The sequence below is a fragment of the Acanthochromis polyacanthus genome, chromosome 2 (assembly GCF_021347895.1).
Source record: "Acanthochromis polyacanthus isolate Apoly-LR-REF ecotype Palm Island chromosome 2, KAUST_Apoly_ChrSc, whole genome shotgun sequence".
NCBI classification, from domain to species: domain Eukaryota; kingdom Metazoa; phylum Chordata; class Actinopteri; family Pomacentridae; genus Acanthochromis; species Acanthochromis polyacanthus.
Window position 1 is genome coordinate 45,441,674 of NC_067114.1, and position 27,840 is coordinate 45,469,513.

The 27,840-nt window shown below is 39.1% G+C and overlaps 1 protein-coding gene across 16 annotated transcripts in view; it reads right to left on the bottom strand.

Moving 5' to 3' along the window:
• The window catches only part of madd (MAP-kinase activating death domain), a 96,434-nt gene that overhangs the window by 10,654 nt on the left and 57,940 nt on the right, over positions 1-27,840 (bottom strand). For 6 of the 16 annotated variants that reach the window (XM_051939099.1, XM_022198302.2, XM_022198300.2 and 3 more), the window contains 17 exons: positions 25,594-25,702; positions 25,079-25,265; positions 23,916-24,066; positions 22,389-22,592; positions 19,921-19,971; positions 17,753-17,856; positions 16,018-16,101; positions 15,102-15,260; positions 13,548-13,668; positions 10,939-11,001; positions 7,893-8,013; positions 7,662-7,767; positions 7,465-7,575; positions 7,275-7,382; positions 6,193-6,357; positions 6,037-6,109; positions 5,778-5,884 (listed from right to left, as the gene is read on the bottom strand). In XM_051939099.1, coding sequence (XP_051795059.1) covers positions 5,778-5,884; positions 6,037-6,109; positions 6,193-6,357; positions 7,275-7,382; positions 7,465-7,575; positions 7,662-7,767; positions 7,893-8,013; positions 10,939-11,001; positions 13,548-13,668; positions 15,102-15,260; positions 16,018-16,101; positions 17,753-17,856; positions 19,921-19,971; positions 22,389-22,592; positions 23,916-24,066; positions 25,079-25,265; positions 25,594-25,702 — 2,024 coding nt within the window. The remainder of the gene's footprint in view (positions 1-5,777; positions 5,885-6,036; positions 6,110-6,192; positions 6,358-7,274; positions 7,383-7,464; positions 7,576-7,661; positions 7,768-7,892; positions 8,014-10,938; positions 11,002-13,547; positions 13,669-15,101; positions 15,261-16,017; positions 16,102-17,752; positions 17,857-19,920; positions 19,972-22,388; positions 22,593-23,915; positions 24,067-25,078; positions 25,266-25,593; positions 25,703-27,840) is intronic. The other 10 variants (XM_051939125.1, XM_051939081.1, XM_051939072.1 and 7 more) reach the window with 5 other exon arrangements.

Here is a 27,840-nt window from a genome sequence, read left to right on the forward strand (position 1 = left end):
GGATTATTATCGGACAGAAGAGCACAAACACTCGACGACACTCCCAGATGTTTCCACAGGAGCCTCGTACCGGTTCGGACCCGGAGTCACCGCCCTCGATCCCTCCCATCCCCGAATGATGATAATAATAATAATAATAATAATAATAATGAGAAGAGGACTTGAGGTCTGCTGGGTTCACCTTAGGGTCCCTCCATGCCTCCTCCTCCAGCAACAAGGGCCGGCACCAACAGCACTTTCTTTCTTTCTTTCTCACAGAGCAGAACAGAACAACGAGGCGGCAGATCCGACGTCGCCTCCGACACCATCTCTTTTGTGTTTTAAATTAAGTCTTCAATGCTGATGAGGTTTTATTCAACAAGTCCGACAGCTGCAGCTACATCGGTTATTATTCTACAGATTCTGAGCTGGTCGGATTGTCAAAAAACATCTAAACTGGAGCTAAAAAAAAATCTGTTCACCTCAATTATAGAAAGTTGTGGTTTCATGAGTCCAGATTTCACAGTGAGAAATTATACTTAACCCTAAACTTTAAGGACTTTATCCCACTGCGTGCTGATTAAACCCCTTTATAATAACATTTAAACTTATTTGCACCTTCTTGCGCTTTGTGCACATTCTGCCACTGTTGTATGGTCTGTAGATTTTTTTCTCTTATATTTTCTATATTTTTAAAATCTTGTTTCACTTTATTTTTATTTAAATTAATTTTATCTCATTTTATTTAATTTTAATTATATTGCAACTTAATATAAATTAAATTAATATTATCTTATTTATATTTATGTTTTTTATTTAATTTTAATTCATCTTGATTTAATTTAGTTTTAATTTATTATAAATAAATTTTATCTTATTTTATTTCAATTTTAACATAATTGTACTTTAATTACATTCTATTTTATTTACTCTTAATTTAATGTATATTTAATTTTAATTAATTTATCTGATTTAATTTTAATAATTTTATTTGATTTTTATCATCTTATTTTATTTCAATTTACCTTTAATTTAAGTCTTATTTTATTGTAATACAATTTTATTTTAATTTCATCTTATCTTATTCATGCTGCTTTTATCTTATTTTAATTTTCTTATTTCATTTTAATATAATTTTATTTTAATTTCATCTTATCTTATTCATGTTGCTTTTATATTTTTTAATTTAATTTTCTTATTTCATTTTAATTTTAATATAATTTTATTTTAATTTCATCTCATCTTATTCATTTTGTTTTTATCTATTTTAATTTTCTTATTTCATTTTAATTTTAATACAATTTTGGTTAAATTTAATTGTATGTCATTTTATTTAAATGTAATTTACTTTTAATGTAATAAAAGTTAATTTTATCTTAATTGATCTTATTTTATTTTAAATAATTTAATTTTAATTTATTTGTTTTGATTTTAATTTCATTTCCATTTTTTATTTAATTTTATTTATTTTTTATTTTATTTTATTTTATTCTATTTTATTTCATTTTTCCCCCTTCACTGTATTCCTTAATATTCTGTGTAGTGTTATTGTTTAGGCCTTTATTGAATCTCCATGCTGCTGTGGAACAACTTCATTTCCCTTTAGGGATTAATAAAGCCAAAAAATAAACTTTAAGTGGCTGAATGCTTCGTAAATCTGACAAACTCAACCACAACCTCCAGCACAGAGAAGGTGAACTTTAGAGTGTTTTCACTGTAATTTAGGGTTTAAAGATTCTCTTTATCAACAGCTGACTGCTGTCTCTAAGTCTTTTCTCCTCGTTAACTATCAACCTCAGCTCCTAACGAACTCGAACAAACACGCTACAGACGTGAAGACACCACATGACGATGTTCGAGGGTCCAAACTTAAGAAGCACAAGTTGCTACTGAAATAGCCAATTATTAATGAAAAGTCTTTGCTGAAGGTCGTCACCACTGAAGCACAACACACACAGGAAAACACTCCATCTGCTCCCACACAGTCGATGGAACATGAGGTCTGAGCACCACAGATGTTCAAAGAAAGTTGTGCGAGTGTGTGTGAGTGTGTGTGTTTGTACAGTGGAGGGAAAGGCATGCACACAAACACACAAACACAAAAACAGAAAAAAAGCAAATCCAAAAAAGCAAAAAGCACAAACAGGAAGTCTTCCTCTATGGAGAAGACAAGGGGTCGAGTCGAGGCCAATCGGTGGCATGTTTTTAGGTTTTGAAGGCGTGTTTTTGGGTTCTGGTGGTGTGTTTTGGGTTTTTGGTGGTTTTGGTGGTGTGTTTTTGGGTGTTGGTGCGTTATTGGGTTCTGGTGGCGTGTTATTGGGTTCTGGTAGTGTGTTATTGGATGTTGATGGTGCGTTATTGGGTTCTGGTGGTGTGTTATTGGGTTCTGGTGGTGTGTTATTGGATGTTGATGGTGCGTTATTGGGTTCTGGCGGTGAGTTTTTGGGTTCTGGTGGCATGTTTTTGGGTTCTGGTGGCATGTTTTTGGGTTCTGGTGGTGAGTTATTGGGTTCTGGTGGTGAGTTATTGGTGTGTTATTGGGTTCTGGTGGTGTGTTATTGGGTTCTGGTGGTGTGTTATTGGGTTCTGGTGGTGTGTTATTGGGTGTTGATGGTGTGTTATTGGGTTCTGGTGGTGTGTTATTGGGTTCTGGTGGTGTGTTACTGGGTTCTGGTGGCGTGTTATTGGATGTTGATGTGCGTTATTGGGTTCTGGTGGTGAGTTTTTGGGTTCTGGTGGTGTGTTATTGGTGTGTTATTGGGTTCTGGTGGTGTGTTATTGGGTGTTGATGGTGTGTTATTGGGTTCTGGTGGTGTGTTATTGGGTTCTGGTGGCGTGTTATTGGGTTCTGGTGGCGTGTTATTGGATGTTGATGGTGCGTTATTGGGTTCTGGCGGTGAGTTTTTGGGTGTTGGTGCGTTATTGGGTTCTGGTGGCGTGTTATTGGGTTCTGGTAGTGTGTTATTGGATGTTGATGGTGCGTTATTGGGTTCTGGTGGTGTGTTATTGGATGTTGATGGTGCGTTATTGGGTTCTGGCGGTGAGTTTTTGGGTTCTGGTGGCATGTTTTTGGGTTCTGGTGGCATGTTTTTGGGTTCTGGTGGTGAGTTATTGGGTTCTGGTGGTGAGTTATTGGTGTGTTATTGGGTTCTGGTGGTGTGTTATTGGGTTCTGGTGGTGTGTTATTGGGTTCTGGTGGTGTGTTATTGGGTGTTGATGGTGTGTTATTGGGTTCTGGTGGTGTGTTATTGGGTTCTGGTGGTGTGTTACTGGGTTCTGGTGGCGTGTTATTGGATGTTGATGTGCGTTATTGGGTTCTGGTGGTGAGTTTTTGGGTTCTGGTGGTGTGTTATTGGTGTGTTATTGGGTTCTGGTGGTGTGTTATTGGGTGTTGATGGTGTGTTATTGGGTTCTGGTGGTGTGTTATTGGGTTCTGGTGGCGTGTTATTGGGTTCTGGTGGCGTGTTATTGGGTTCTGGTGGCGTGTTACTGGGTTCTGGTGGCGTGTTACTGGGTTCTGGTGGCGTGTTATTGGATGTTGATGGTGCGTTATTGGATGTTGATGGTGCGTTATTGGATGTTGATGGTGCGTTATTGGGTTCTGGTGGTGTATTATTGGGTTCTGGTGGCGTGTTATTGGGTTCTGGTGGTGAGTTTTTGGGTTCTGGTGGCATGTTTTTGGGTTCTGGTGGTGAGTTATTAGGTTCTGGTGGTGAGTTTTTGGGTTCTGGTGGCATGTTTTTGGGTTCTGGTGGTGAGTTATTGGGTTCTGGTGGTGAGTTATTGGTGTGTTATTGGGTTCTGGTGGTGTGTTATTGGGTTCTGGTGGTGTGTTATTGGGTTCTGGTGGTGTGTTATTGGGTTCTGGTGGTGTGTTATTGGGTTCTGGTGGTGTGTTATTGGGTGTTGATGGTGTGTTATTGGGTTCTGGTGGTGTGTTATTGGGTTCTGGTGGTGTGTTACTGGGTTCTGGTGGCGTGTTATTGGATGTTGATGGTGCGTTATTGGGTTCTGGTGGTGAGTTTTTGGGTTCTGGTGGTGTGTTATTGGTGTGTTATTGGGTTCTGGTGGTGTGTTATTGGGTGTTGATGGTGTGTTATTGGGTTCTGGTGGTGTGTTATTGGGTTCTGGTGGTGTGTTACTGGGTTCTGGTGGCGTGTTACTGGGTTCTGGTGGCGTGTTACTGGGTTCTGGTGGCGTGTTACTGGGTTCTGGTGGCGTGTTATTGGATGTTGATGGTGCGTTATTGGATGTTGATGGTGCGTTATTGGATGTTGATGGTGCGTTATTGGGTTCTGGTGGTGTATTATTGGGTTCTGGTGGCGTGTTATTGGGTTCTGGTGGTGAGTTTTTGGGTTCTGGTGGCATGTTTTTGGGTTCTGGTGGTGAGTTATTGGGTTCTGGTGGTGAGTTATTGGTGTGTTATTGGGTTCTGGTGGTGTGTTATTGGGTTCTGGTGGTGTGTTATTGGGTTCTGGTGGTGTGTTATTGGGTGTTGGTGGTGTGTTATTGGGTTCTGGTGGTGTGTTATTGGGTTCTGGTGGTGTGTTATTGGGTTCTGGTGGTGTGTTACTGGGTTCTGGTGGCGTGTCATTGGATGTTGATGGTGCGTTATGGGGTTCTGGTGGTGAGTTTTTGGGTTCTGGTGGTGTGTTATTGGTGTGTTATTGGGTTCTGGTGGTGTGTTATTGGGTGTTGATGGTGTGTTATTGGGTTCTGGTGGTGTGTTATTGGGTTCTGGTGGCGTGTTATTGGGTTCTGGTGGCGTGTTACTGGGTTCTGGTGGCGTGTTATTGGGTTCTGGTGGCGTGTTACTGGGTTCTGGTGGCGTGTTATTGGGTTCTGGTGGCGTGTTACTGGGTTCTGGTGGCCTGTTACTGGGTTCTGGTGGCGTGTTATTGGATGTTGATGGTGCGTTATTGGATGTTGATGGTGCGTTATTGGGTTCTGGTGGTGTATTATTGGGTTCTGGTGGCGTGTTATTGGGTTCTGGTGGTGAGTTTTTGGGTTGTGGTGTTGTGTTATTGGTGTGTTATTGGGTTCTGGTGGTGTGTTTTTGGGTTCTGGTGGCGTGTTATTGGGTTCTGGTGGCGTGTTATTGGGTTCTGGTGGCGTGTTACTGGGTTCTGGTGGCCTGTTACTGGGTTCTGGTGGCGTGTTATTGGATGTTGATGGTGCGTTATTGGATGTTGATGGTGCGTTATTGGGTTCTGGTGGTGTATTATTGGGTTCTGGTGGCGTGTTATTGGGTTCTGGTGGTGAGTTTTTGGGTTGTGGTGTTGTGTTATTGGTGTGTTATTGGGTTCTGGTGGTGTGTTTTTGGGTTCTGGTGGTGAGTTTTTGGGTTCTGGTGGTGTGTTATTGGTGTGTTATTGGGTTCTGGTGGTGTGTTATTGGGTTCTGGTGGCGTGTTACTGGGTTCTGGTGGCGTGATTTTGGGTTCTGGTGGCGTGATTTTGGGTTCTGGTGGCGTGATTTTGGGTTCTGGTGGCGTGTTATTGGGTGTTGGTGGCGTGTTATTGGGTGTTGGTGGCGTGTTATTGGGTGTTGGTGGCGTGTTATTGGGTGTTGGTGGCGTGTTTTAGGGTTCTGGAAGCGTGTTTTAGGGTTCTGGAAGCGTGTTTTGGGTGTTGGTGGCATGTTTTTGGGTTCTGGGAGGCGATAGAGGAAGACGGGATGAAATGAAACCAACAGACGAGCAGAGAGGTGGCAGGAGGACGGGGTGGATGGTGGTTCGGGTCTCCATGCCCTGTGAGATGAGCAGCAGCAGCAGCTGGGCCGTCAGACCGGCCTCTCACCTGGCTGTGCATGAACTTCAGGTTGATTCCCTCCAGAGTGACCTGCAGCAGGCCGCCTTCGCCCGTCTTCATGTCCTGGACGGGAAACTCTCCGCCCAGCTCCGGACCTTACAGGAAAACACACGGTAGAGACGTTTTATCTGAAGATCTGAAGTGATCAAGTCACTCCTGACAAAAGATTAGCTGTTAAAAATAATAAAATGGCAGTCTAGTTGGAAGAAACAGAGTCAAAAAGCAAACAAAGTCGGTCCCTCCTTACCTGGTTTAATGCTTTGCTGTCTTGCTGCAGCTCTTTCCATGCTGTCTTTAACACAGTAGTAGAGCTCCCGACACTGAAACACAAAGAAGAACGTTATTTAAACCAATAAATGACGTTTAACTGAAGCCATCTGCTGCCCAGGAGGCATGTTCTGACCTTTTTGGTATAGAACTTGTTGAGCTGAGTCTCCTGGCCGTTGCGTCTCCACAGACAGAGCACCTTGGTCTTCGGACAGTAGGTCATGTTGATGAGCTTCTCGTACCACCAGCGCTCGTAGACCGTACCGATGTTGCTGCGCAGGACGATGCAGTCGTCACACACCTGGAAAAATGAGTTTATTATTAGTTAAACAAGACGGCATCCTCTCTGCATGCTGCGTTAAACAAAGTTAGACAGTTTGGAAGGTTTAAACAAAAAAAAACAGCTACGACATTCACAAGCTTCATTAGGAATTAAATCAAAGTCAAGACAAACATTAAATGTGATGTTTTAATAATGTGTGATATCAGAGAACCTGGCATTCTTAACTAGACTTCTTCAATAATAAGGATGACTGTAACTGAATATGTAAAATATAAAAAGTAGTGATTAAATCAGGACGCTCTCCTCTGTTTATGTGGGATCCACTGACAAAAATGTTTCCAAAAGGACTTAAAATTCCCTAAAATGATGAAAAAAATCCCAAAGTGACTCAAGCTTCAAAATGATTAAAGAATCGTCCAAGATAACTTAAAATTTGACAAAAATGCCTCAATAATGTAAAATGACTCAAAGTGAGCCAAAATTTTTCAAAATGATTAAAAGCTTTTCCAAAGGGACTCAAAATATCTTCAAAATGGTTTACAATAACTTCAAAATGGACAAAAATGACTCAAAATGTTTCCAAAGAATTTTCCAAAGTTCGTAAAATAGAAATACGAGCAATCTTCTCTATTTTCTTAATCTTCCTCTGTTTTATCATTTTTATTGCCCTCTAAGGTCCAGATCTTAAAGCTTTATTATTAATTATTGTTTTCCAGACTCTGTTTCAGGTAAATCTGTGGCTGCCTGCTAACTTAGCCGCTAGCGTAGCATTAGCCACTGTCAGAGACGGTAACTTCCTTGTTTCTTGTTCAGACATTTCTGAGACCACAGAGTGACGACAGACGGAGAGGGGAGGATGATCACACCTTAATCTATCAATTATTGACCAATAATAATCAGAAAAATGAGAAGTCAGAGGCAATAATCGGTCGTACCTCCATGAAGAAGATGTCTCCGGTGGTATCGGTGCCGGCGTGAACAACAAACGTCTGTTTCTTGATGTGTCGGCTTCCACTGGGTCTGATGGACAACTCTCGGCCGTTCTGAAAACAATTCATTAAAAAAACATTGCAAAAACAACAAACAGAAGCTGAAATAAGTGAATCTTCAGGGACGGATGTTCACCATGTTGGCCAGTTTGTCCAGAATCTCATTGATCTCTTGGCTGTAGGTGAGACCGATGTGGGACTTCCCCATCAGGCGCCTCACTTTCTTCCTGATGTCGTTTTTGTTCACCTAAAAACACATCACATCAAAAATGAGGAGGTTTGCACTGATTTATTTAAATCCTGCTGGTTAAACTGCCAAACAGGCTCCCGTACTTTCAGCATTAGCATGTAGGCGATCATATTGTGCAGCAAAGTGGCCAAGAGTCGGTCTTCATCGTCCTCCAGACGTTTGCGATCGTGTTCTCCAAGCGACAGATATCTGTGCAAAAAAATTAAAGCAAACATTAACAGTCCGGAGCGTCTTCATGAAGCAGCTTTACGACGCCATGCAGTAAGAAGTGGAATAAAAAAGATATTTGGCGATTAACTGGTCTGTAAATGAACCTTTCAATCATCTCCTGAGGGCCCTGGTCCATGCCCATACCCTCCCGCTCCAACATCACGGCGTCCAGGAAGGCGTCCTCCCAGAACTGGACCTGGTCCCACAGCGTGGAACGTTCCTTACCTGGAAACACCAGGAAGAAACAATAAAGCTCCAGTAAAATCTATTTTAAACTCCAACTACATGCAGCCACAAACATTCAGTCTTTCACACCAGGATCAGTTCAGATAGCTGGGTCGATGCAACATCTCTGATTTATAGACCCAAAAACTAAGTTCTGGAAAATACTTAGGCTGAATTTTGAGCAGCTTGTGTCTGAATGAAGTTTAGTCAACATCCTCCATCTGTTGGTACCAATGGTTCATGTTCTGTTAGCATCCAGCTACAACTACTTTGAGAAGCAGAAGACACTAGAAACTAGGCATTAAGACCAACAGACGCCCTGAAATGGATTAATTAGGAACAAAGTCAAGCTCCAGACTAGGAATCGACTGACATTGGTAATGTATAAAGACAGACAACCAATATTTAACCAATGTCGAACTGGAACCTTGTCTTGTCAATCTTTCCACACATCCCATTCTACTGACGTTAGAGCCTCAAAAGTTGGTGAAATGTTGAACAAAGACTGTATTTTAGTAGAAATATGGATTCATCCATACATGTACACACTCTGGCAACACAATACCAGTCTGGTTCAGACATTTTGCACTTTTAGATCAATTTTGAGTCCTTTGGATCCTTCTTAGTCAATTTAGGACTAATTTTAGACATTTTGGAGAATTTTAACATATTTTGCACTTTTTCGTCATTTTTGGGGGCTGAAAATTGAAAATTTGTCCTCTGCTGTAGCCATTAAATCATTTGCATCTACTGAAAACTTTTCTGTCTATGTCTCCACCAAATGTCATGAGTGTGGGAGTTAAATTTAAGGAGATACTGAATCCTGAAAATGGCTTCTCAGGTGAGATTTTTGCTCTTCTACAAATACCCACAGGTCCAAAAACATAAGAAATCCTCAAAAACAGCCAAAATAGTTCACAGATCTTAGTTTCAGGTCCTGAATAACAAAATCTGAGACGGAGCATCAACATATTTCCTGAACTCTGTCTGAACTGACTGAACCACCAGACAGTTTGAAAACATTTCTACAACAGAAAGGCTTGTTGCATCATTACTCTAAAGAGTGAGGAGGTTTGTGATGAAGCTCACAACAAAAAAGCTCCACTAAAACCTTTACTTGAATTAATAGTGACATCTGAAGCTAATAACCACGAAACTCTTAAAAACCTTAAAAAATGTACGATAACTTCAAGGATAAAAGAAATAATAACAGAGTGGTAGCTATGAATATCTTGACTTGTTTTGAGTTTTCTGACAGCACTTTAAAGCAAAAAGTTCTCATCCAATAAGCAAAAACATGACATTCTAAACTTTTAAATCAACATGAAAGTTAGTCAGAAGACTGTGTTAAAATGAGTTAGCAGAAACTGAGATAAATGTTAAAAAGAGCCAAAGTTAATGGAAATCACACACGTTTTACCGTCTTTGATCTCAACAGGACGGACCAAAATCTCAGATTTGCCTCCCACATTTATGTTAAACGCAGATAATCAGCTCACGAACAGAAGGAAAAACTCACATCACATTAAAATAGAGCCCAACCGATCACAGAATTACTGGTCAGAGTGAATATTTTTGTTCAATTTGTGGCGATTCTTTTTATGAAACTAACAACCAAACCCATCATTTTAATGAGTTATACTCCTAGTCAGTCTGCAGCACATGTAGCAGAGCACGAATCACAGCTGAGCAGGCAGTGGTCTTTATTTTAAGTTGCAAATTAGTTATTTTTTTAACTGAATTGGTGGAAAATTAACCCTCTCAACCTCAAAACCCTAAATTAGTCTAATTTTTTAGACATCTTCGAGTCATTTTTGGAGAATTTCCAGTCATTATGAGACATTTTGGGACCTGGAACCTTGTCTGGTCAAACTTTCCACAAATCAGATTCTACTAATGTTAGAGCCTTAAAAGTTGGTGAGATGTCGACCAAAGTCTGTATTTTTGGTAGAAATATGGATCCATCCATAGATATATAAGCACTTATAGGAATTTTATGGAGACAAAATAACACCTTTGTTTGGAAGTTTTGCATTTTTACATCAATTTTGAGTCAATTTGGATAATTCTAGCCAATTTAGGGCTAATTTTAGACAATTTCTATCCATTTTTTGGAGAATTTCAAGTCATGATGAGACATTATGGGACCTGGAACAGGATCCTTGCCTTGCCATATTTGCCAAAAATCTAATTTTACGAGTGTTAGAGACTCAAAAGTTGGTGAAATGTCGACCAAAGACTATATTTTAGTAGAAATATGGATCCATCCATATATAAAAACAATTTTGAGTCATTCTGGATAATTGCAAGTCAATTTAGGACTAATTTTAGGCATTTTTGAGTAATTTTTGGAGAATTGCAAGCTATATTTTGCACTTTTATTCCATTTTTTAGGGTTGATAGTTGAAAATCTTGTCTCTGCTGGAGCTGTTTACTGATTTGGATTTATTGGAAACTATTCTGTTTGTGTCCTCACCAAAATTTATGATTGTGGGAGTTAAATTTCAGGAGATTTTGAACACTGAAAAAGGTTTCTCAGGTGGGATTTTTCCTTTTAAAAGGGTGAATTAAATATTCATAGGGATGAAAACATAAGACATCCTGAACCACCAGACAATATAAAAACATTTCTCCAGCAGAAAGGCTTGTTGCATCATTACTCTGAAGAGTGAGGAGGTTTGTGATGAAGCTCACAACAAATAAAAACTTCTGCTGGAGTTCAGAGGGTTAATCCGTTTTCCCTTTCCAATATAAACACAACCCAGTTCAAGCTAATCACATATGCTTGCTAGGTTGGCGAGCTAGCTTCTGGAATTTTCTACTCCCTAGAATCCAGTATCAGTTGGGCTCCTCATCAAAGATAAAAACACTCCACACACACACAAAGAGGGGGAAAAAAGGGCAAAGGCAAGAGATCAGCCCTACTTAAAGAAAAGGTTTCCATGGCAGCATCCTCTAGTTGATCCCAAACGGAGCTCTTATCGCGGCCTGGAAGGAGCAGCAGGAGGGAAGAAAAGCAGCGAGAGCAGGAAGGGGTTAGCGAAGGAGGCGAGTCGGTTTAACGTTAAAAAAACAAAAAGCAGAGCGAGCCGAGACCCACAGCACCGCTACCAGGACAAACGTTTACCCACAGACTCACAGCCTGGAGCTCCAGCATGTTTAAACAGCTTTGAAGGAGTCGAATTAATTCAGTTTTGTTTTGGTAAACATGCAATTAAACAGCAGCAGTCACAAAATAATACTCTAAATAATTAGTTTCTGCATCGCTTTAATGTTATTCCTGCTTTGCACATGCAGGAACCTTAATTAGACATTTTTAGGGTAATTTTGCCTCTGAGACGACGATTCTGTTTGCTAATTAATCCCTAAAATATTCCAAATAAAATCAACCAAAACAGAAAAAACTTCCATCTGACCTCCTCAGAATCAGCAGATTATTTTTATTTCTAATAACTTTAGTTTATTTAAAGAAGCCATGCAAAGTTTTTAATCCATATTTTGAATGTTTTCAGAGTTTTAGGACCTCAATGGTCCAGATTTATCACTTTTTATGGAGTTTTTCCACCATTTCTGAGCCTCAGAACGTCATCAGTCCAGCAGATAGAACCATGACATTTTGGAGGAAAACGCGTCTGAAATCTGGTAAAAACTGACAGATGAGTTTTATGTTCATCCAGGTGTCACAGTTTGAAGAATATATGTGGTTTTGTCTCTGGAAAATCTGAAGAATTTTACCACACAGACATAAAATCACTAAAAAAGATGCAAAAGTACCTGAAAGATACACAAAATTACCACAAAAACACACAAAATCACCTCAGAAAGATGCAAAATTATTTGAAAGAGACACAAAATTACCACAAAATCACCTCAAAAAGATGCAAAATTACTTGAAAGAGACACAAAATTACCACAAAAAGACACAAAATCACCTCAGAAAGATGCAAAATTACCCCAAAAACTCAAAGTCATCATTAAAAAATGCAAAATCAGCACAAAAAGGACAGAAATTACCCCACAAAGACACAAAATCACCACTAAAAGGGACAAAATTGACACAAGAAGGGTTCATTTTACATCCATTCAGGTTTTACAATCTAAACTCTAAATCTGGTTTCCGTTCGTTTTCTCCATAACCAATTTTGAGCAACAGTTTAATGTCTATGACACAATCCTAGAAACAATCGTTGGTACTCAGTTAATTTTTAGCTAATCTGGATGATTTTTACAGGTTTTTTCCATTTTGGTTAAGCTTCTGTGGACGTTATTGTAATTTTGGAAAAACTTTGAGGCCATTTACATAAATTTTACATATTTTTGGCAAGTTTTGGCTCATTGTGGACAAATAATGAGACATTTTTGACAAGTTTAAGACATTTTGAACAACACGAGACAAATAATACATCCATGATACCAGTGATTGTTTCTGTGACTATAGACATTAAACTGCTGCAGTTTCACCATTCAAACTATAATACATCCCATAATACTGATGATCACAGTTGGTTATAGAGAAAAAGAACAAAAAAACAGACCAAGTGTTGTGATTGTGACACCTGGACGGATGTAAAATGAACCTCTCATGTCAATTTTGCATCTTTTAGTGATGATTTTGTATCTTTCTGTAGGGATTTTTCAACTATTTGTGGCGGTTTTGTGTGTTTTTGTTGTAATTTTGCCTCTCTGTGGCGATTTTCCATCTTTCTGTGGTAATTTTGCCTGTTTTTGTGTTGATTTTCTGCCTTCTTGTGGTAATTTCTGCCCTTTTTAAGGTAATTTTTTTGTGGTGACTTGAGTTTTTGGGGCGATTTTGTGTCTTTCTGTGGTAAAAATTTCTCAAATATTCTGAAGACAAAATCAGATTTAGTCTTGAGACGCCTGGATGGATGTAAAACTGATCTGGTGCCGGTTTTTATCAGAACTCAGATGTGTTTTTTCTCTGAGGGTTTCCTCCTCATGTGTTTATCTGCTGGACTGATGACGTTCTGAGGCTCACAAATGATGGAAAAAGTCCATTAAAAGTGATCATTTTTAACCCTGTAACTCTGAAAATACTCACAGTACAACGGCTAAACTTTGCTTAATTAAATAAAGTTCCTGTAGACAAAGAATCAGCTGATTGTTTAGGAACTGGTTGGTTTTTGGTTCTCTATTTTATGTAAAGTTACATCAGACGACACATAATAACCCTTCAACTTTTAGCTCACCGACTACACAAAACATATTCAACATTACATCACTTTAAGGTCATCACATGCCTGAACTTCTGCTTTCTGTCTCATAAAAATATCCACAACTAGTGAAAGTTCACTGCGGTTACATCAGGACACAAACCGAAGCTGGGTGTAAGCTAAAGGCGACAGAAATGAACATTCTGCTTCGTTTACTCTAGTGGGAGACGCTTTTAAAAGACAAACAGCAAAGATAACGTTAGTAAAGCGACACAAAACGATCTTCAGACAAAAGAAGTGCCAGTGTTTTACAGAAACACGTCAGCGTAAACATGTGATGAGGCGATAAGGTGCAGGTTTTACCCAGCAGGCCTTCACACAGGTAGATCCTCATGCTGATGTCCTCCATCGGCTGGGCAGGTGGACCCTTGGCCACGGCAGGAACCTGGTCTTTGGCTCCTGGTTTCAGAGTGTGAGTCTTCCCCTGTGGAAACAAAGCCGTGTTTGTGAGTCGACAGCAAGTACAAATGTTGAATTAACCACACGGAAAAACCAATAACAGCTTCTGTCGTTCGGTTGTTTTTAAATGAGAACTAAATGTGGCTCATTTAACGGCCTCTCGACCAGAATCTGAGTTTAACACACCGAAATGTTGGCAGTCAGAGGTGCTGAATTTGTTCTTGGCAAAAGAAAAAGGCAGAAACAATTTTCCAGGACATTAAACGTCTCATTTTCAGGTGTTATTAAAGAAAAAACCTGGGCTGCAGCAGCGTTCCAGGTTTTCTAGCGTGAAACAATTCCGCTATTGACTGTGGATGTGATAAATTTCAAAAAAGTAGTTTTGTGAGTCACTGCAATTGCCTCAAAATAAAAATTAGGGATCGACCGATGTAGGTGTTATTTATCTTTTTAATTTTTTTTAACTGACATGCAGAACCAATGTACATTAAATGTGATGTTTAACAGCATGTGAGAACAGAGAACCTGTCATTCATGACTAGACTTTTTCATTAATAAGCGTGACTATAACTGAATATACAAAAAATAAACACGAGTGATAAAATCAGGACGCTCTCCTGTGTTTATGTAGGATCAACGGACAAAAGCATTTCCAAAAGTACTGAAAATTTGATGAAATGACTTCAAACTCGTTACAAAAATGGACCAAAAACCTTCAAAACGGTTAAAAAAATTGTCCAAAATGACTTAAAGTTTCACAAAAATAAGTCAGAATTCTCCAGATGCTGTAAAATATAAATAGGAGTTATTAAATTAGGACACCCTTCTCTGTTTATGTGGGATCGACTGACAAAAGCGTTTCCAAAACGACTTAAAATTCTCCAAGGCGACAAGGTAAAATGGTGAAACAATCATCCAAAATGACTCAAAATAGGACAAAAATGATTCAAGAGTGACTGAGCATCCTCCAAATTCTGTAAAATATAAATAGTATTGTAGACTTAAATTAAATTCTCCTGTTTATGAGGGATCAACTGACAAAAATGTTTCCAAAACAACTTAAAATTTGACGAAATGACTCAAAACTTTTCCAAAGTGACTCAAAAAATATTCAAAATGATAAAGAAATTGTAAAAATTATGTAAAATCTGACAAAAATTACTCCAAACATCTGCAAAGTGTTTCAAAATTCTCTAAAATGACTAAAAACTTTATCCAAAGCGACTCAAAAGACCTTCAAAATGATCCACCTTAGTGAATAATAAAAGTTTATTATTAATAACTTAGCTGCTAGCCGTTAGCATAGCATTAGCCATCATGACAAAAGCTAACTTCCTGGTTTCTTGTTCAGTTTTTGAGACATTTTTGAGACCACAGATTGATGACAGAGAGACAGGAGGCTGATCACACCTTAATTTATCAATAATCGATGAAAAAAGTTCTGAACACGTGACTCACAAACACGGCGCTGGTGGCCGGGTTGGTTTCGATCTCGCTGTCGGACAGCGTCCCTCTGGACTGGGCCAGATGAGGAGCGGTTCTTCCTCCCAGCCCGTCGCCTGCGGTGCTGCTCAGGTCGCTGTCGGCTCCCAGAGTCTCTCCAGAGCTGTTGCTGATCTGAAAGATTCAAGAACAGCAAAAACAAGGAGGTTTGCTTTTAAAAATAATAACCTCTGGGATCCTTCGTCATAATAATTCCACACAGTCAAACTCTACAACTCTCTGTAGACTTTCATTTATTTAGTATTTATGCAGTTTCCTGTAATTTACTGATATTAGGCCTATTGAATACGCAAGCAACATTGGTAGAGTCCTCACATCCTTGCTGGTCAGTGAATCCAAGCATGTTCACCAGGTGGCGCTGTGTCAGGGTGTATTTAGGACTATGTATGTGATGAGGGCTGGACTCTGATCAATCATGTAAAGTTTGAGGCAGATTGGAGCATCTAAAGGCTAGTTAGGCAACACTTCCTGTTTTATGGCGAAACATCGAAATTACGCTGGCTGCCATTTTCACACCGTCAGACGTTCGTGGAGCCTTTTGATAATTCTCGATCACCCATGCCTAATGTACATCTTTGCCAAATTTCAGCTCTCTCAGGGTTACGTTGTTTGAGTTCAAAGCTTTTGAAAATGTCCAAAAACTACTCAAAATTGTCAAAAATATGACACATAATTCAAAATGGCTGACTTCCTGTTGTGTTTCGGGCATGGGCATCGATCACATGTTTGTGCGTCTTGACGAGTTACATTATGCTTGCCAAATGTCACAAGTACTGGTCGTAATAAATGTTTGAAATTTTCCAGGGGGCGCTATTGAGCCCAGAAAGTCAGGTTAAAGTGGGAACAATCGTCTGGGTTGGTCGTGCCCTACCACTGTGCTGGCCTCCGAGTCCTGGCTGGTGCTTCTCGTCAGGATCGGCGGCTCTGAGCTCGTCACCGACTCCGTGTCACTTTTCTGTTAAAACAAACAAAAAAATAAGAAGTTTAGAGAATTTAGAGACATGTTTTAGTAAAATATGCTACAGTGCATTACCAGTTTTTAACACTCAATGACGAACATCAAAAGCTGAACGCTGCAACTGCAGCAGACTCTGGTGAAGGCTGTTTTCAGGATAATTTTCCTACTTTTACTTTAATTATCATACCATATTTTGGTCATCATAAGGTCCAGCTACACATTCTGTATCTTTATAATATGACAAAATCTGCAGATTTTAAAAATAGCCTAAATATCAAGGATAAAATACATTTTGCATTATAATGTTCTGTTTATGCAGGTATCTCACTATAAAACGCTGGCAGTACAGAAATAAATGAGTTCATTTGCAAAAACAGGTAACTCTGTTTTATAAATTTTCAGAAAACTCAGTTTTTTATTGTTTACTTGAGATAACACTAATAATTTATTTTTCCTCTATTCTGTCATGTATTTTTCTACTGAGTCAAATCCACTCAACTCCAGTTTGATACAGATATCTCAAATAAACACTAAAAAAAGTTTTCGGAAAATTTATCAAAATGGAGTTATCCATTTCTGCAAATGAACTCTTCAAATATATATATTTATGTTATTATTATATATTTGTGCTGCGTTGCCTGGAATCTGGCAATATCAGAACCATGATTGTGGGAAACTAAAAAAAAAAAAAAGAAATTAGTAGCTAATGGAGAAATTAAATCAAAGAAAGGTAAAGTAAAAGTACAGAAACAATAAAGGTAAAGTTAAAGGTAAAGAAAAGAAAAGGGTAAAGCTAAAATAAAGTAAATGCAAAGGTAAAGAAAAAAGAAGAGTAAAGCAAAGTAAAGGTAAAATAAAGTAAATGTAAAGATAAAATAAGGTTCAGCAAAGTAAAGCAAAGGTAAAGTAAAAGGAAAGGTAAAGAAAAGAAAAAGGTAAAGTAAAGCAAAGGTAAAGAAAAATGTAAAGTAAATGTAAAGCTAAAATAAAGTAAATGCAAAGTAAAGGTAACGAAAAAGTAAATGTAAACACAAAATAAGGTTCAGCAAAGTAAAGCAAAGGTAAAGTAAAGGGAAAGATAAAGAAAAGAAAAAGGTAAAGTAAAGCAAAGGTAAAGAAAAATGTAAAGTAAATGTAAAGCTAAAATAAAGTAAATGCAAAGTAAAGGTAACGAAAAAGTAAATGTAAACACAAAATAAGGTTCAGCAAAGTAAAGCAAAGGTAAAGTAAAGGGAAAGATAAAGAAAAGAAAAAGGTAAAGTAAAGCAAAGGTAAAGAAAAATGTAAAGTAAATGTAAAGCTAAAATAAAGTAAATGCAAAAGTAAAGGGAAAGAAAAGAAAAATGTAAAGCTAAAATAAAGTAAATGCAAAGGTAAAGTAAAGGTAAAGAAAAAGTAAATGTAAACACAATATAAGGTTCAGCAAAGTAAAGCAAAGGTAAAGTAAAGGGAAAGGTAAAGAAAAGAAAAAAGTAAAGTAAATGTAAAGTAATGGTAAAATAAAATAAATGCAAAGGTAACGTAAAGGTAAAGAAAAAAGTAAAGTAAATGTAAAGTTCAGTAAATAAATAAAAGCAGAGTAAAAGTAAAGGTAAAGCAAAGGTAAAATAAAGTAAATGTAAAGTAAAGCAGAAAACCAACAACAAACCTGAGATCCGGAGGCAACACTGAGGCCGCTGTCAGCACTGATCTGAGATTTCTTCTCCTCAGCGTCGGCCACCTGAGGGCGCTGCTGCTTCGCTCCTTCAGATCCTGCAAGACAGGCGAGTTTATTGGCGGGTTTCCCACGAATCCGGAACGCGTTTCCTTCTTACCTTTTAGTCAAAGCAGCACAGCACAGCAACACGACACCCATCTGAAGTGCCAAAGCCTCAGTTTACACAGCAAAGCACATGGTCCGACGCTAGCTGAGATGATTCTTAAATCTGAGCAAAATATCTACACTAGAGATGTGACAAATCTGCTTTTCTGCGTCCAAAAGTTTTATGTGAGTAGATGGAAGTTTTACAGACCAGACAGAGAAAAAGACAAAGGGGTCAAGCAGAGGGAATGCGGTAAAACTGGGCGAAAAAAGTTGCGCAATGAAACAAAAACTGCAGGACATTAAGTCTCAGTCAAAATGCTGCAAATGTGGCCCAAGTTACACCAAAAACCGACAAACACAGGCAGTTAGGCATGCAGACAAACCGATGGGCGGAAAAGGAGACATTCTCTGTTTCAAGTGTGATTTTTTTATGATTTATCACCTCCGTCGGTGCAGATCGGCTCACATCCTGACACTTTGTTTTTTGTGCTTTTTTTTTTAGGACATTTAACCATTTTTTAAGCCTTTAATGTAGCAGCATTAGTGGAATACCGTCACAATTTACAGCGAACCACTTGAAACTGGAAAAAATAGTTAAAAGAGGAGGACAGGGCAGCAGGTATTAATCTCTGTATCATCTGGATGCATGGTCGCGAGGGGGAGGAAAAAAACACACACTGGAAAACAAAATTACATATTGCTTGAGCTTAAGCCAGTGAATATAACAAAAGATTCCCACATTTTTTGATATCAAAAAAACTACATCAGAAAACAACTTTAAATGTACAAGAAAACAAACCAAGACTGGCTGAAGTCTGGATTAACCCTCTGAACCCCAAAACACACCAGTAGGTAAGAAAGACGCCTTATATTTATTTAAAAAAAAACATCTAATGTACACCACTTATCAGCTCTGGCAATTGTAAAACCTGAAATAATTTGAGTAAAGTAAGGTAAAATAAAAGTAAATGAAAATAAATGTAAAGGTAGAGTAAAAGGTAACGTAAAAGAAAGGTAAAGTAAATGTAAAGTAAAAGTAGAATAAAGTAAAAGTAAAGGTAAAGGTAGAGGAAGGTTAAAGTAAAGGAACAGAAAAGTAAAAGTAAAGTTAAAGTAAAAACAAAGTAAATGAAAGTTAAAGTAAAGGATACGGTAAAGGTAAAGTAAAGCAAAGTAAAGTAAAAATAAAGTAAATGTATTTTTAACAGTTCTTGAACTAGTTCTCTATGACATGCCGTTGCATTTAAGCTAAAACTAGACAACATAATTAGAATTATTTCATTCTACGTCTTGTTTAAAAATCTGCCAAAAGTAAACCTTTTGCTCTAATAATATTCTGTAAAAAAGTACAAATTCAACACTTTATGCTGCAACCGTGAACATACCAGCGACTCAGATGTGATTAAAAGTCTGTCGTTAAAAATTCAGGGATTTTTCAGATGAACTGCAGGCATCGTTTACACAAAAGAAATACAATTTTTTCTCAATTTCTTCTACTAATTTTGAACATTTTAACTGCATCAAACTGCCCAAAAGACGCCTCTCCGACTAGTCATGGTTGTGCTCTTTCCATAGAGATACAGAACATTTGTTTGCAGTAAAAAATGCTCCCACAGTGTAATAATGAGACAGAAACAAACGAAACTGCTTGAGGTTCAGAGGGTTAAACGCAACATGACATTTTTTAGAGGCTTTAATTTCTCACAGAATTACATCCGTGTGAAATTCTGAGCCTGAATCTACTGCACATAATAAAATAATCCAGTGTCATGTGCAGGAGGTTTTCTCATTTTCTTAATTTCACATCTCATTTGAGTAAACAATCTTCATCGTATCATCTCAAACCAAGACTCTCATGTCTATATTTTTAAACTTATCCACTCTAACATCTGATCACTCCTTTTTATTTATTCATGTATAAAACACTGGAGGTAAAAGACAGAAGGGGTTGGGTCTTTTTTTGTTCTTTACTTATATCTTTGGATTTCTTTCGTGTGTGAAAAGTCTCTTACTCTGTGGTTTTTCCATAGCTTTTTGCTTATCCTGGTGCTTGCTCCACAATTCTACCCAAGATGCATTGCAAGCAAGAAGAGAAAGACAGAGAGAGAGTCAGAGAGCTGGTTGAAAAGGCATGTATGGTGGATGAGCGTTAACAAAACCAGAAACAAAAACAAAGCACTGAGTCATTATTGAAAGGGGGGGGGGGGGGGGGGGGGGGGGTGTTTTGTAATGTTGGCATGCAGCTGAGCTTTTAATCCGTACGGAAAACGTTTCATTGATCCACTCGTGTTTAACAGCTACTGAAGGTAACATTACAACACACCCATAGCTGCTGCCAGAGAGCCGCACAATCAGATTTTTGTGTTGTTTAAGCGGCTCTCCGGCAGTGAAGAGAGAGAAAGAGGAGGAGGAGGAGGAGGAAGATGGCTGATAAAAAACAGGAGCGTGGGATGGAGGTTTGGGAGGCAGCGAGTGGAATGAAGCAGTTGCAGAAGCCGGGATGCAGAGTCTCATAGCATTCTGTAGAATTGAAGGTGCAACTTCTAGGAGGATAGAAAGGAGGGTAGCGGGTAAGAGGGGAGTCAGGGTGGCTCGACTCAGGCTGTCCCCCGTATACAGACCCAGGATCAGAAAGTATAAAGAGATCAAAGAGGGCTTTATAGGTTGCTTCAATAGAAACACTTTGAAATTTGCTTTTTTTGTTTGTTTACTGGGACTGTCTACCGGGGAGTGCTGCTTTCCACCCTCCATGCTGAGAGCAAAAAAGGGAGCTGCCATTTATCTATAGCACGCCTGGCAGAAAACCTGCAGTAAAGGCACAGACGAGCACCGATTGTTGGGACCATCGATGCACATTACCTCCGGTTTCACCATTCGTCCGCTACTGCAGATTTACGAGGAACCAAAACAAAGGCATGCATTTCAAGGCGCTGGAGAGGCCAAAGACAGGACTCCGGAGAGGGTAGGCAAACAAGGGGGGAAAGGAGACAAAAGGCACTTTTCCATTAGCAGCTACTCGGTTCGACTTTACTTGGTTTGTGAGGTTTTCCATTAGGGCGTAGTACCTGGTACCAGGTACTATTTTAGTACCTACTCGGTCGGAGCTCCAAGTGAGCCGAGTCGAGCTGATAATGTCTACAGAGTGCAGGCCACTGACTGGACAGGAGACCTGTACCGCAGGTCAATGAAAAGGCTGAGACTTTTCTGTCCATGGTGGCAGACCAAAGAATACAGAAGGAGGTGGACGGTGCGACTCGCAACGAGAAAGTATATCAGGAGGTCTCCGAGTGGATGGCCGCCCACGGATACAGTAGGATAATGAAGCAGTGTCGGGTTAGGGTTAGTCCATCAAGGACCACAACGGCTGGAGTGGGTCAAACCGAAGGTGTTGAAAGTGGTTTCACTGACCGGCGAGCAATGGGAGGGAGAGTGGCCTTGTTTCTGCCGCTGCATTAATCGAGACCATGTTCGAGGACGGTGACTGTTTTGTGACTCCACCTATGATGAGATGGTATTCAACCCAAACCGAGTCCAGTCCAGTACAGCCGAGCCGAGTAGGTGCTCGTGGAAAAGCACCAATAAGGCGCTCGGCTCTACTTGGTTTGTGAGGTTTTCCATTAGGACGTAGTACCTCGTACCAGGTATTTTAGTACCTACTCGGCAGGGGTTCAAAACGAGCCAAGTCGAGTCGATAATGTGATGTCTACGGAGTGCAGGCCACTGATTAGACAGGGAGTGACGACACACGAGATCTGTACCATGGGCAAACGAAGAGGCCGAGACTTTTCTGTCTTTGGGGGAGAACCAAAGAATACAGTGGGAGCTGGCCAATGCGACTCGAAATGAAAAAGTTTATCAGGAGGTCTCCAAGCGGATGGCCGCCCAAGGATACAGCAGGACAATGAAGCAGCGTCAGAAGCTGAAAAAGCTCAAAAGTGACGATGGTCTATCAACAACCAGAGGTGTTGGAAGTGGTTTAGTCAAATGGTCGCCATTTATGGGCACTGACCGGAGAGCAACAGGAGGGAGAGTAGCCTCGACTCCACCGCTGCATTATTTGAGATGACTCTTTGAGGACGGTGAGTGTTTGGTGACTCCACCCACTATGAGGTGGTACTCAATTGCAATGGAAAATGACCTAAACCGAGTCGAGCCGAGTAAGTGCTAGTGGAAAAGTGCCTAAACAGACTGGAAGAAGACAAGGCGAATAATCCACACACTTTTCAAGACTTCACTCTCAATTTTTGCCGTTTTTTTTAAACCAGAAATTCCACTTTAATGACTGAATTTGCACTACAATCTGGTGGAAGTGTGTGGAATATTACTGCACTTGTAAGAATCTTTCTGGGAACAGGTGAAGGGGGTCTTTCTTGGAGACGGCTGGAGGGGAAGGGTGGGTTTATTAAAGGTTGATGAGCTTGTAGAGGGGTAGGTAGGGGTTTACAGTGCACATGCAACCGGGCTTCAGTGGTGTACACACCAATCGAGGCAATAAAGTTCTCCTCGTTCAGACTCCGGGTATCAAAATGGCGGGCTCCTTTGCCCGTTGTGTGGTGCGGCAGCTGCAGGTGGGGAATATTCAGGAGCCCCTGAGGTCTGGAGGTCTCCATGCGACCAGAAGGACTCTCTTTACTCCCCGGGCTGCCAGCACTGTCTGTGGGGCTTCGCTTGCGCTTTTCTGGGTCTACCAAGTTACCAAAGATTAAAGGGGGCCAAAGACAGAGCATCGTGAAAAATTACAGGAAAGAAAGATTGCAGGTGTAAAAAAAGCGGGAATCTGACAAAGAGAATCACAGTTAAAGTCTTAACATGCAGTTTAAAGCTTTAAGCACAGGGGTGTCAAACTTATTTTAGTTCAGGTTCCACATTCGGCCCAGGTTGATCTCCAGTGACCAGTAAAACCACAGCATAATAACCTATAAATAACCACAACTCCACATGTTTCCTTTGTTTTAGTGCAAAAAAGGACATTCTGAAAATGGTCACATTTAAGGAATTATCATTTTACAAAACATCATGAACAACCTGAAGTTTTTAAGAAAAATGAATTAAATTTCATCAACATTCAGCCTTAGTTTATCATTTCCACATTACAACTTCCAGCTCAGAGTGTCTAAAGGAATAACATTTAGTCATCTGGAACTGAACGATATAGTATTTTACTCTATGATCAAAACGACAAAAGTCTTAAAAAATAAGACAAAAACCAACAAAAACAAGACAAACTATTACAAAAACAAGACAAAACGACAAAAGCAAGAAACAAAATGACAAAAGATGAGACAAACGACACAAAAAAGCAAAAAAAAGACAAAAAATTAGACAAAAAAGTGACAAAAACAAAAAAATGGACAAATGACACAAGCGAGAGCAAAAACCCAAAATGAGACAAAAAACAACAAATGACAAAGCAAAACAAAATGACAAACAAAACAACAGAAACATGAGAGAAGTGATAAAAGTCAGAAAGAAAAAGACAGAAAACAACAAAAACGAGACACAAAGCGACAAAAAAATGGACAAACGACAAAACCGTAGACAAAAAAGACAAAACAACAAAAACAATGAAAGTAAAACACAAAATGACAAAAATAAGAAACACACAAGTGAGACAAAAAAGACCCCAAAACAAGACAAAATATTACAAAATTGAGACACAAAACGACAAGAGAACAATGAACAATCTAGTATTTTACTTTCAGATCAAAACAACTTGTCATGGTGTAGAACTTATTTTAGCTACTTTTAGCAATTTACAATCTGCAGTTAATGTCTTCTGTGGAATTTTTACTCTTTGAGGGCCGGATAGGACCCTCTGGAGGACCGGTTTTGGCCCACGAGCCGCATGTTTGACACCCCTGCTTTAACACAACACATGGACAAGTGTTAGTAGCACAGGCCCACCGCTGTTATGCTTCTCAGCACGAAAAAGCCTAAAGATAGATCCTATAAATGACACAATCCAACATCGAGTGTTAGCATTCCTGTTTAAACCCAGCAGACCTACCTTTGGTTTGGTAATGGGTTCGAGCTATTTCCAGTAAGCTGAAGACACTGGCCATCCCTCCGAGGCCGGCGTTTGTATACGAGTGCTCCAGACTGGAAACTGTGCACTTCAAGATGTCCAACATGCCTTTATACACCTTCCTGCTCACCTCCTGGACAAAAAAACCCACAGTGACATGGTTTGTAAGAATAGGAATAAGAATAATAACAAGCAGAAGAAGAAAAATGTTAAGAGGAGGAAGAAGAGAAAAACTGAAGAGGAGGATGGAAAAGAAGAAGAAGAAGAAGCAGAACAAGAAGCAGAAAAGAGGAAGAAACAGAAGAAGAGGAGGAGGAAGAAGTGGAAGACGACGAAAAGGAAGAAGATGAGGAAGATGGAGAAGAATTGGAAGAAGAAAAAGAGTAAGGAGAGGAAGCAGAAGAAGAGGAAGAACAAGGAGAGGAAGAAGCCGATGAAGAGGAAAAAGAAGAGGAAGAGTAGGAAAAAGCAGAAGGAGGAGAAGAATGGGAGGAAGAAGAAAGAGAGAAAGAAGACGAGCAAGAAGAATAGGAGGAAGAAGAATTGAAAGAAGAGGAAGATGGAGAAGAAGGAGAGGAAGAAGAAGAGAAGGAAGAAGAATTAGTGATGAAGAAGAGAAAAGAAAAATAGGAAGAAACAGAAGACAAGGAGGAAGACGAAGAAAAGAAAAGAGGAGGAGGAAGAAGCAGAAAAGGAGAAAGAAGAAGCAGAAGAAGGAAAAGAAGAGGAGGAAGAAGAAAAAGAGAAAGAGGAAGAAGAAGAGGAAGAAGCAGAAAAGGTGGAGAAATGAGAAGCAGAAGAAAAGAAGGAAAAAGAAGAGGAGGAAGAAGAAGAAGAAAAGAAAGAAGAAGACGAAGAAGCTTCAAGAAATGAGAGAGGTTTGTTCTAAGGAGAGTCTTCTGAATGAGATTCTGTCATCCACACCTTTACCCTTCATTATTAACAGAGCTGTAACTGAAGAAGTTCCTGCAGGACTTTAGAGACGTTCTGACTTGTTAAAGCTTTCTATTGATGGAACCAAAGACTGAGAAGTTTAAAGATCTGCAGGTGTCCTGTGGTGCTTCAGAGGCTCTTTGATCAAGTTAGACTTCTGACAAACACTCTCTTCAGGATCTGTTATTATTATTGTGTACTTCTTGTCTCACCACATCTCGTATGATCTCCTGCCTGGCGTCTTCCTCCGACTGCACGGCTCGGTTCAGTTTGCTCAGAACAAAGACGCGGAGCTGCTCGTTCTCCAGCAGGCGGCGGACTTTCTTCATGTTGAGCCAGCCGACCCCCTGTCCGTCCAGAACGCTCTGGACCACCTCCTTCAGGAACTGCTGGTTCTCACTGAAACACAACAACACATTCATTCAGACAGACCGATATAAGTAGCAGATGTAGCACAATGAGCTAAAACATCAGGCCAGTTTGATGTAATCTTTAATACTGGGTGAGGAAACTTCAAGAAGTTCTCAACCTCACCTGGAATCAAGGGACGTAATTCACATTTTGGGGTGTCATCTGACTTTTGTTGGGTGAATTATGATTACTACCCGTTACCTGTCCAGGTGTTCCCTGGCTTCACCCTAAGTCAGCTGGGATAGACTCCCTAATGAGAATTAAGTGGTCTAGATGATGGTTGGATATACATTAACCAGAATTCCTTTATATTTACCTGGTGTTATTGACTCGACCCTGAGGAGACGGAGACTCCCTCTTCACCGTCGGACTGTGTTTGATCACCGAAGACTTCTGGTCCACGAGCGCTCGAGGTGCACGAGCTCCTGAAGAAGAACCGAAAAAAACGTGAGCGCCAAAAACCAGAACGACCAAAAAAAAAAAAAAAAAAACCTCAGGACTCACACAGAAACACTCACCAAAAACTGCAAACCAGCACAGAAAAAAAAACTACTTTCTACTGTTTTTTTAAAGCTACGACATCAAGTAGGAGAGAAAAAGTGTCACTTTGAGAGGAGGACGTGGGATCTACTGAAGGTTATCTAGCTGCTGAACAGACAATACTGGAGCTGCTGGAGTCTATTATTACCACAGGAGACGTGAAGGACAAACCAAACAGGGACGAGGTGAACAAACACACACAGTCGCACAACAAAAACACACAAACAGGAGTCAGAATGATGGTGCAGGTGGTGTCGGCATCACACATTAGAGGAGATGAAGACGTGAGGTCAGAGGGAGGACGAAGGCCACATCAGTGATGTCATGCATGAAGGAAAATAAAGAGACGAGCGGATGGATGGATGGATGGATGGATGGATGGATGTTTTAAAGCCAGTGAACCGGTTGTTGGGTTTTGATCACCTTTAATTGATTTATTATAATGAAAGACGCTTAAATATTGTTGGTTTTCTTACAGCACAAAACGCTTGAATCAGACCACATAGCGTTCTTTTTTTAGTCTTTATCCCTTATACACATTTAAATGTAATAATCTTAAAGATGTTATACATTCTGGTGTCTCAGGATAGAATAAATTCCTTTTTTATTCCATCTAAAGTTGTTTCTTTAACCCTCCTGTTGGCCTTGTTTCTAAGGAACAACAATGATGTTTAATCATCCAAAATCAACAGACAAAAAAAAAAAAAAAAAAAAAAAAATCACAATAAATTTGGTTTATACCTCATTATTACCTCCATTACTATTTTATCAACTTTCAGTGCGATAGTGTTCTTTAGGTCTTGCAGATTGTGGTTCAATGTGGATAATTCACTTGATTTTCATTTTAAAAAAGCTACTTTTTTAACCCTCCTGTCGTCCTGCAGGTCAAATTGAACCGTTTTAAAAATGTGGAAAAAATATATATATATATATATTTTCACAGTGAAAACTTCCACATTTCCAAATTATTTTAGGAAATTTTTGAACATTTTTTGGTAGAAAAAAACAAATAAAAAAATGCTTAAGAACATTCAGAAAAAAATCAACCAAAATCCAGTGAATTCCGCTGTCAAATTAGGGGATTTTTTATTTAAAAAATTTTTTGAGTGGAAATTCTCAGGAATTTTCTTCCTGAAGATTTTGCAAATTTTTATAAATTTGGGGAAATTTTTTTTCTGAATTTTTTGACTTTTTCCAGACAAAGCAACAACATTTTTTGGTAAGGACAACACGAGGGTTAATGTACATTGGGAAGACCAACATATAAAATACAGTAGTTTTACACGACATTTAAAAAAAATATCCTACACTTTTAATTTTTTTCTAATTAAATTTTTTTAGAAGTTTTCCAATTTTGTTATACACTGTACAATGAGCATAAAGCATATTCTATTCTAATTAGTCAAGCTGAAAAAATCTTAATATCAAAAAAATACTTTTCTACAATTACCTTTGTATTTTTTTAAAATTTTTTGTATAATAAATTTTATTTGGAATACATTTTTCATTTTAGCAAAATCTCAGAGCGCTATATTAAATATACAAAAGGATAAAAACAAAACAAACAAGTAAAATAAAAAAAATAAAAGAAATTTCAGGAACTAAAAGCTTTGTAAAAACAAAGGTCTTTAGGCCTTTTATTAAAGACATCTACTATCTGTGGAGTTTTACTTTAAAATGGGTCATTACATAACAGCAGGGTTAATTGTGTGCATTGTTTTATCGCACATACAGTAAGAACCTGTGACCTTCATAACTCACGCTGCAGGCAACACCTCACACAGAACACACTGACATTCAGTTCCTATAACGTTTATTCAGATGCATCTTTACCAGGCAGCAACTCACAACTACATTCACTATTAATTGATCTGTCAAATATATTCTCAATTAATCAATCAGTTGTTTGGTTTTTGCTGAAAAATGTCAGTGTTCAGTGTCCACAATAACCCAAATTCCAAAGATATTCAGTTGACTGTCATAAAAGAGGAAAGAAACCAGAAAATATTCACATTTAACAAGC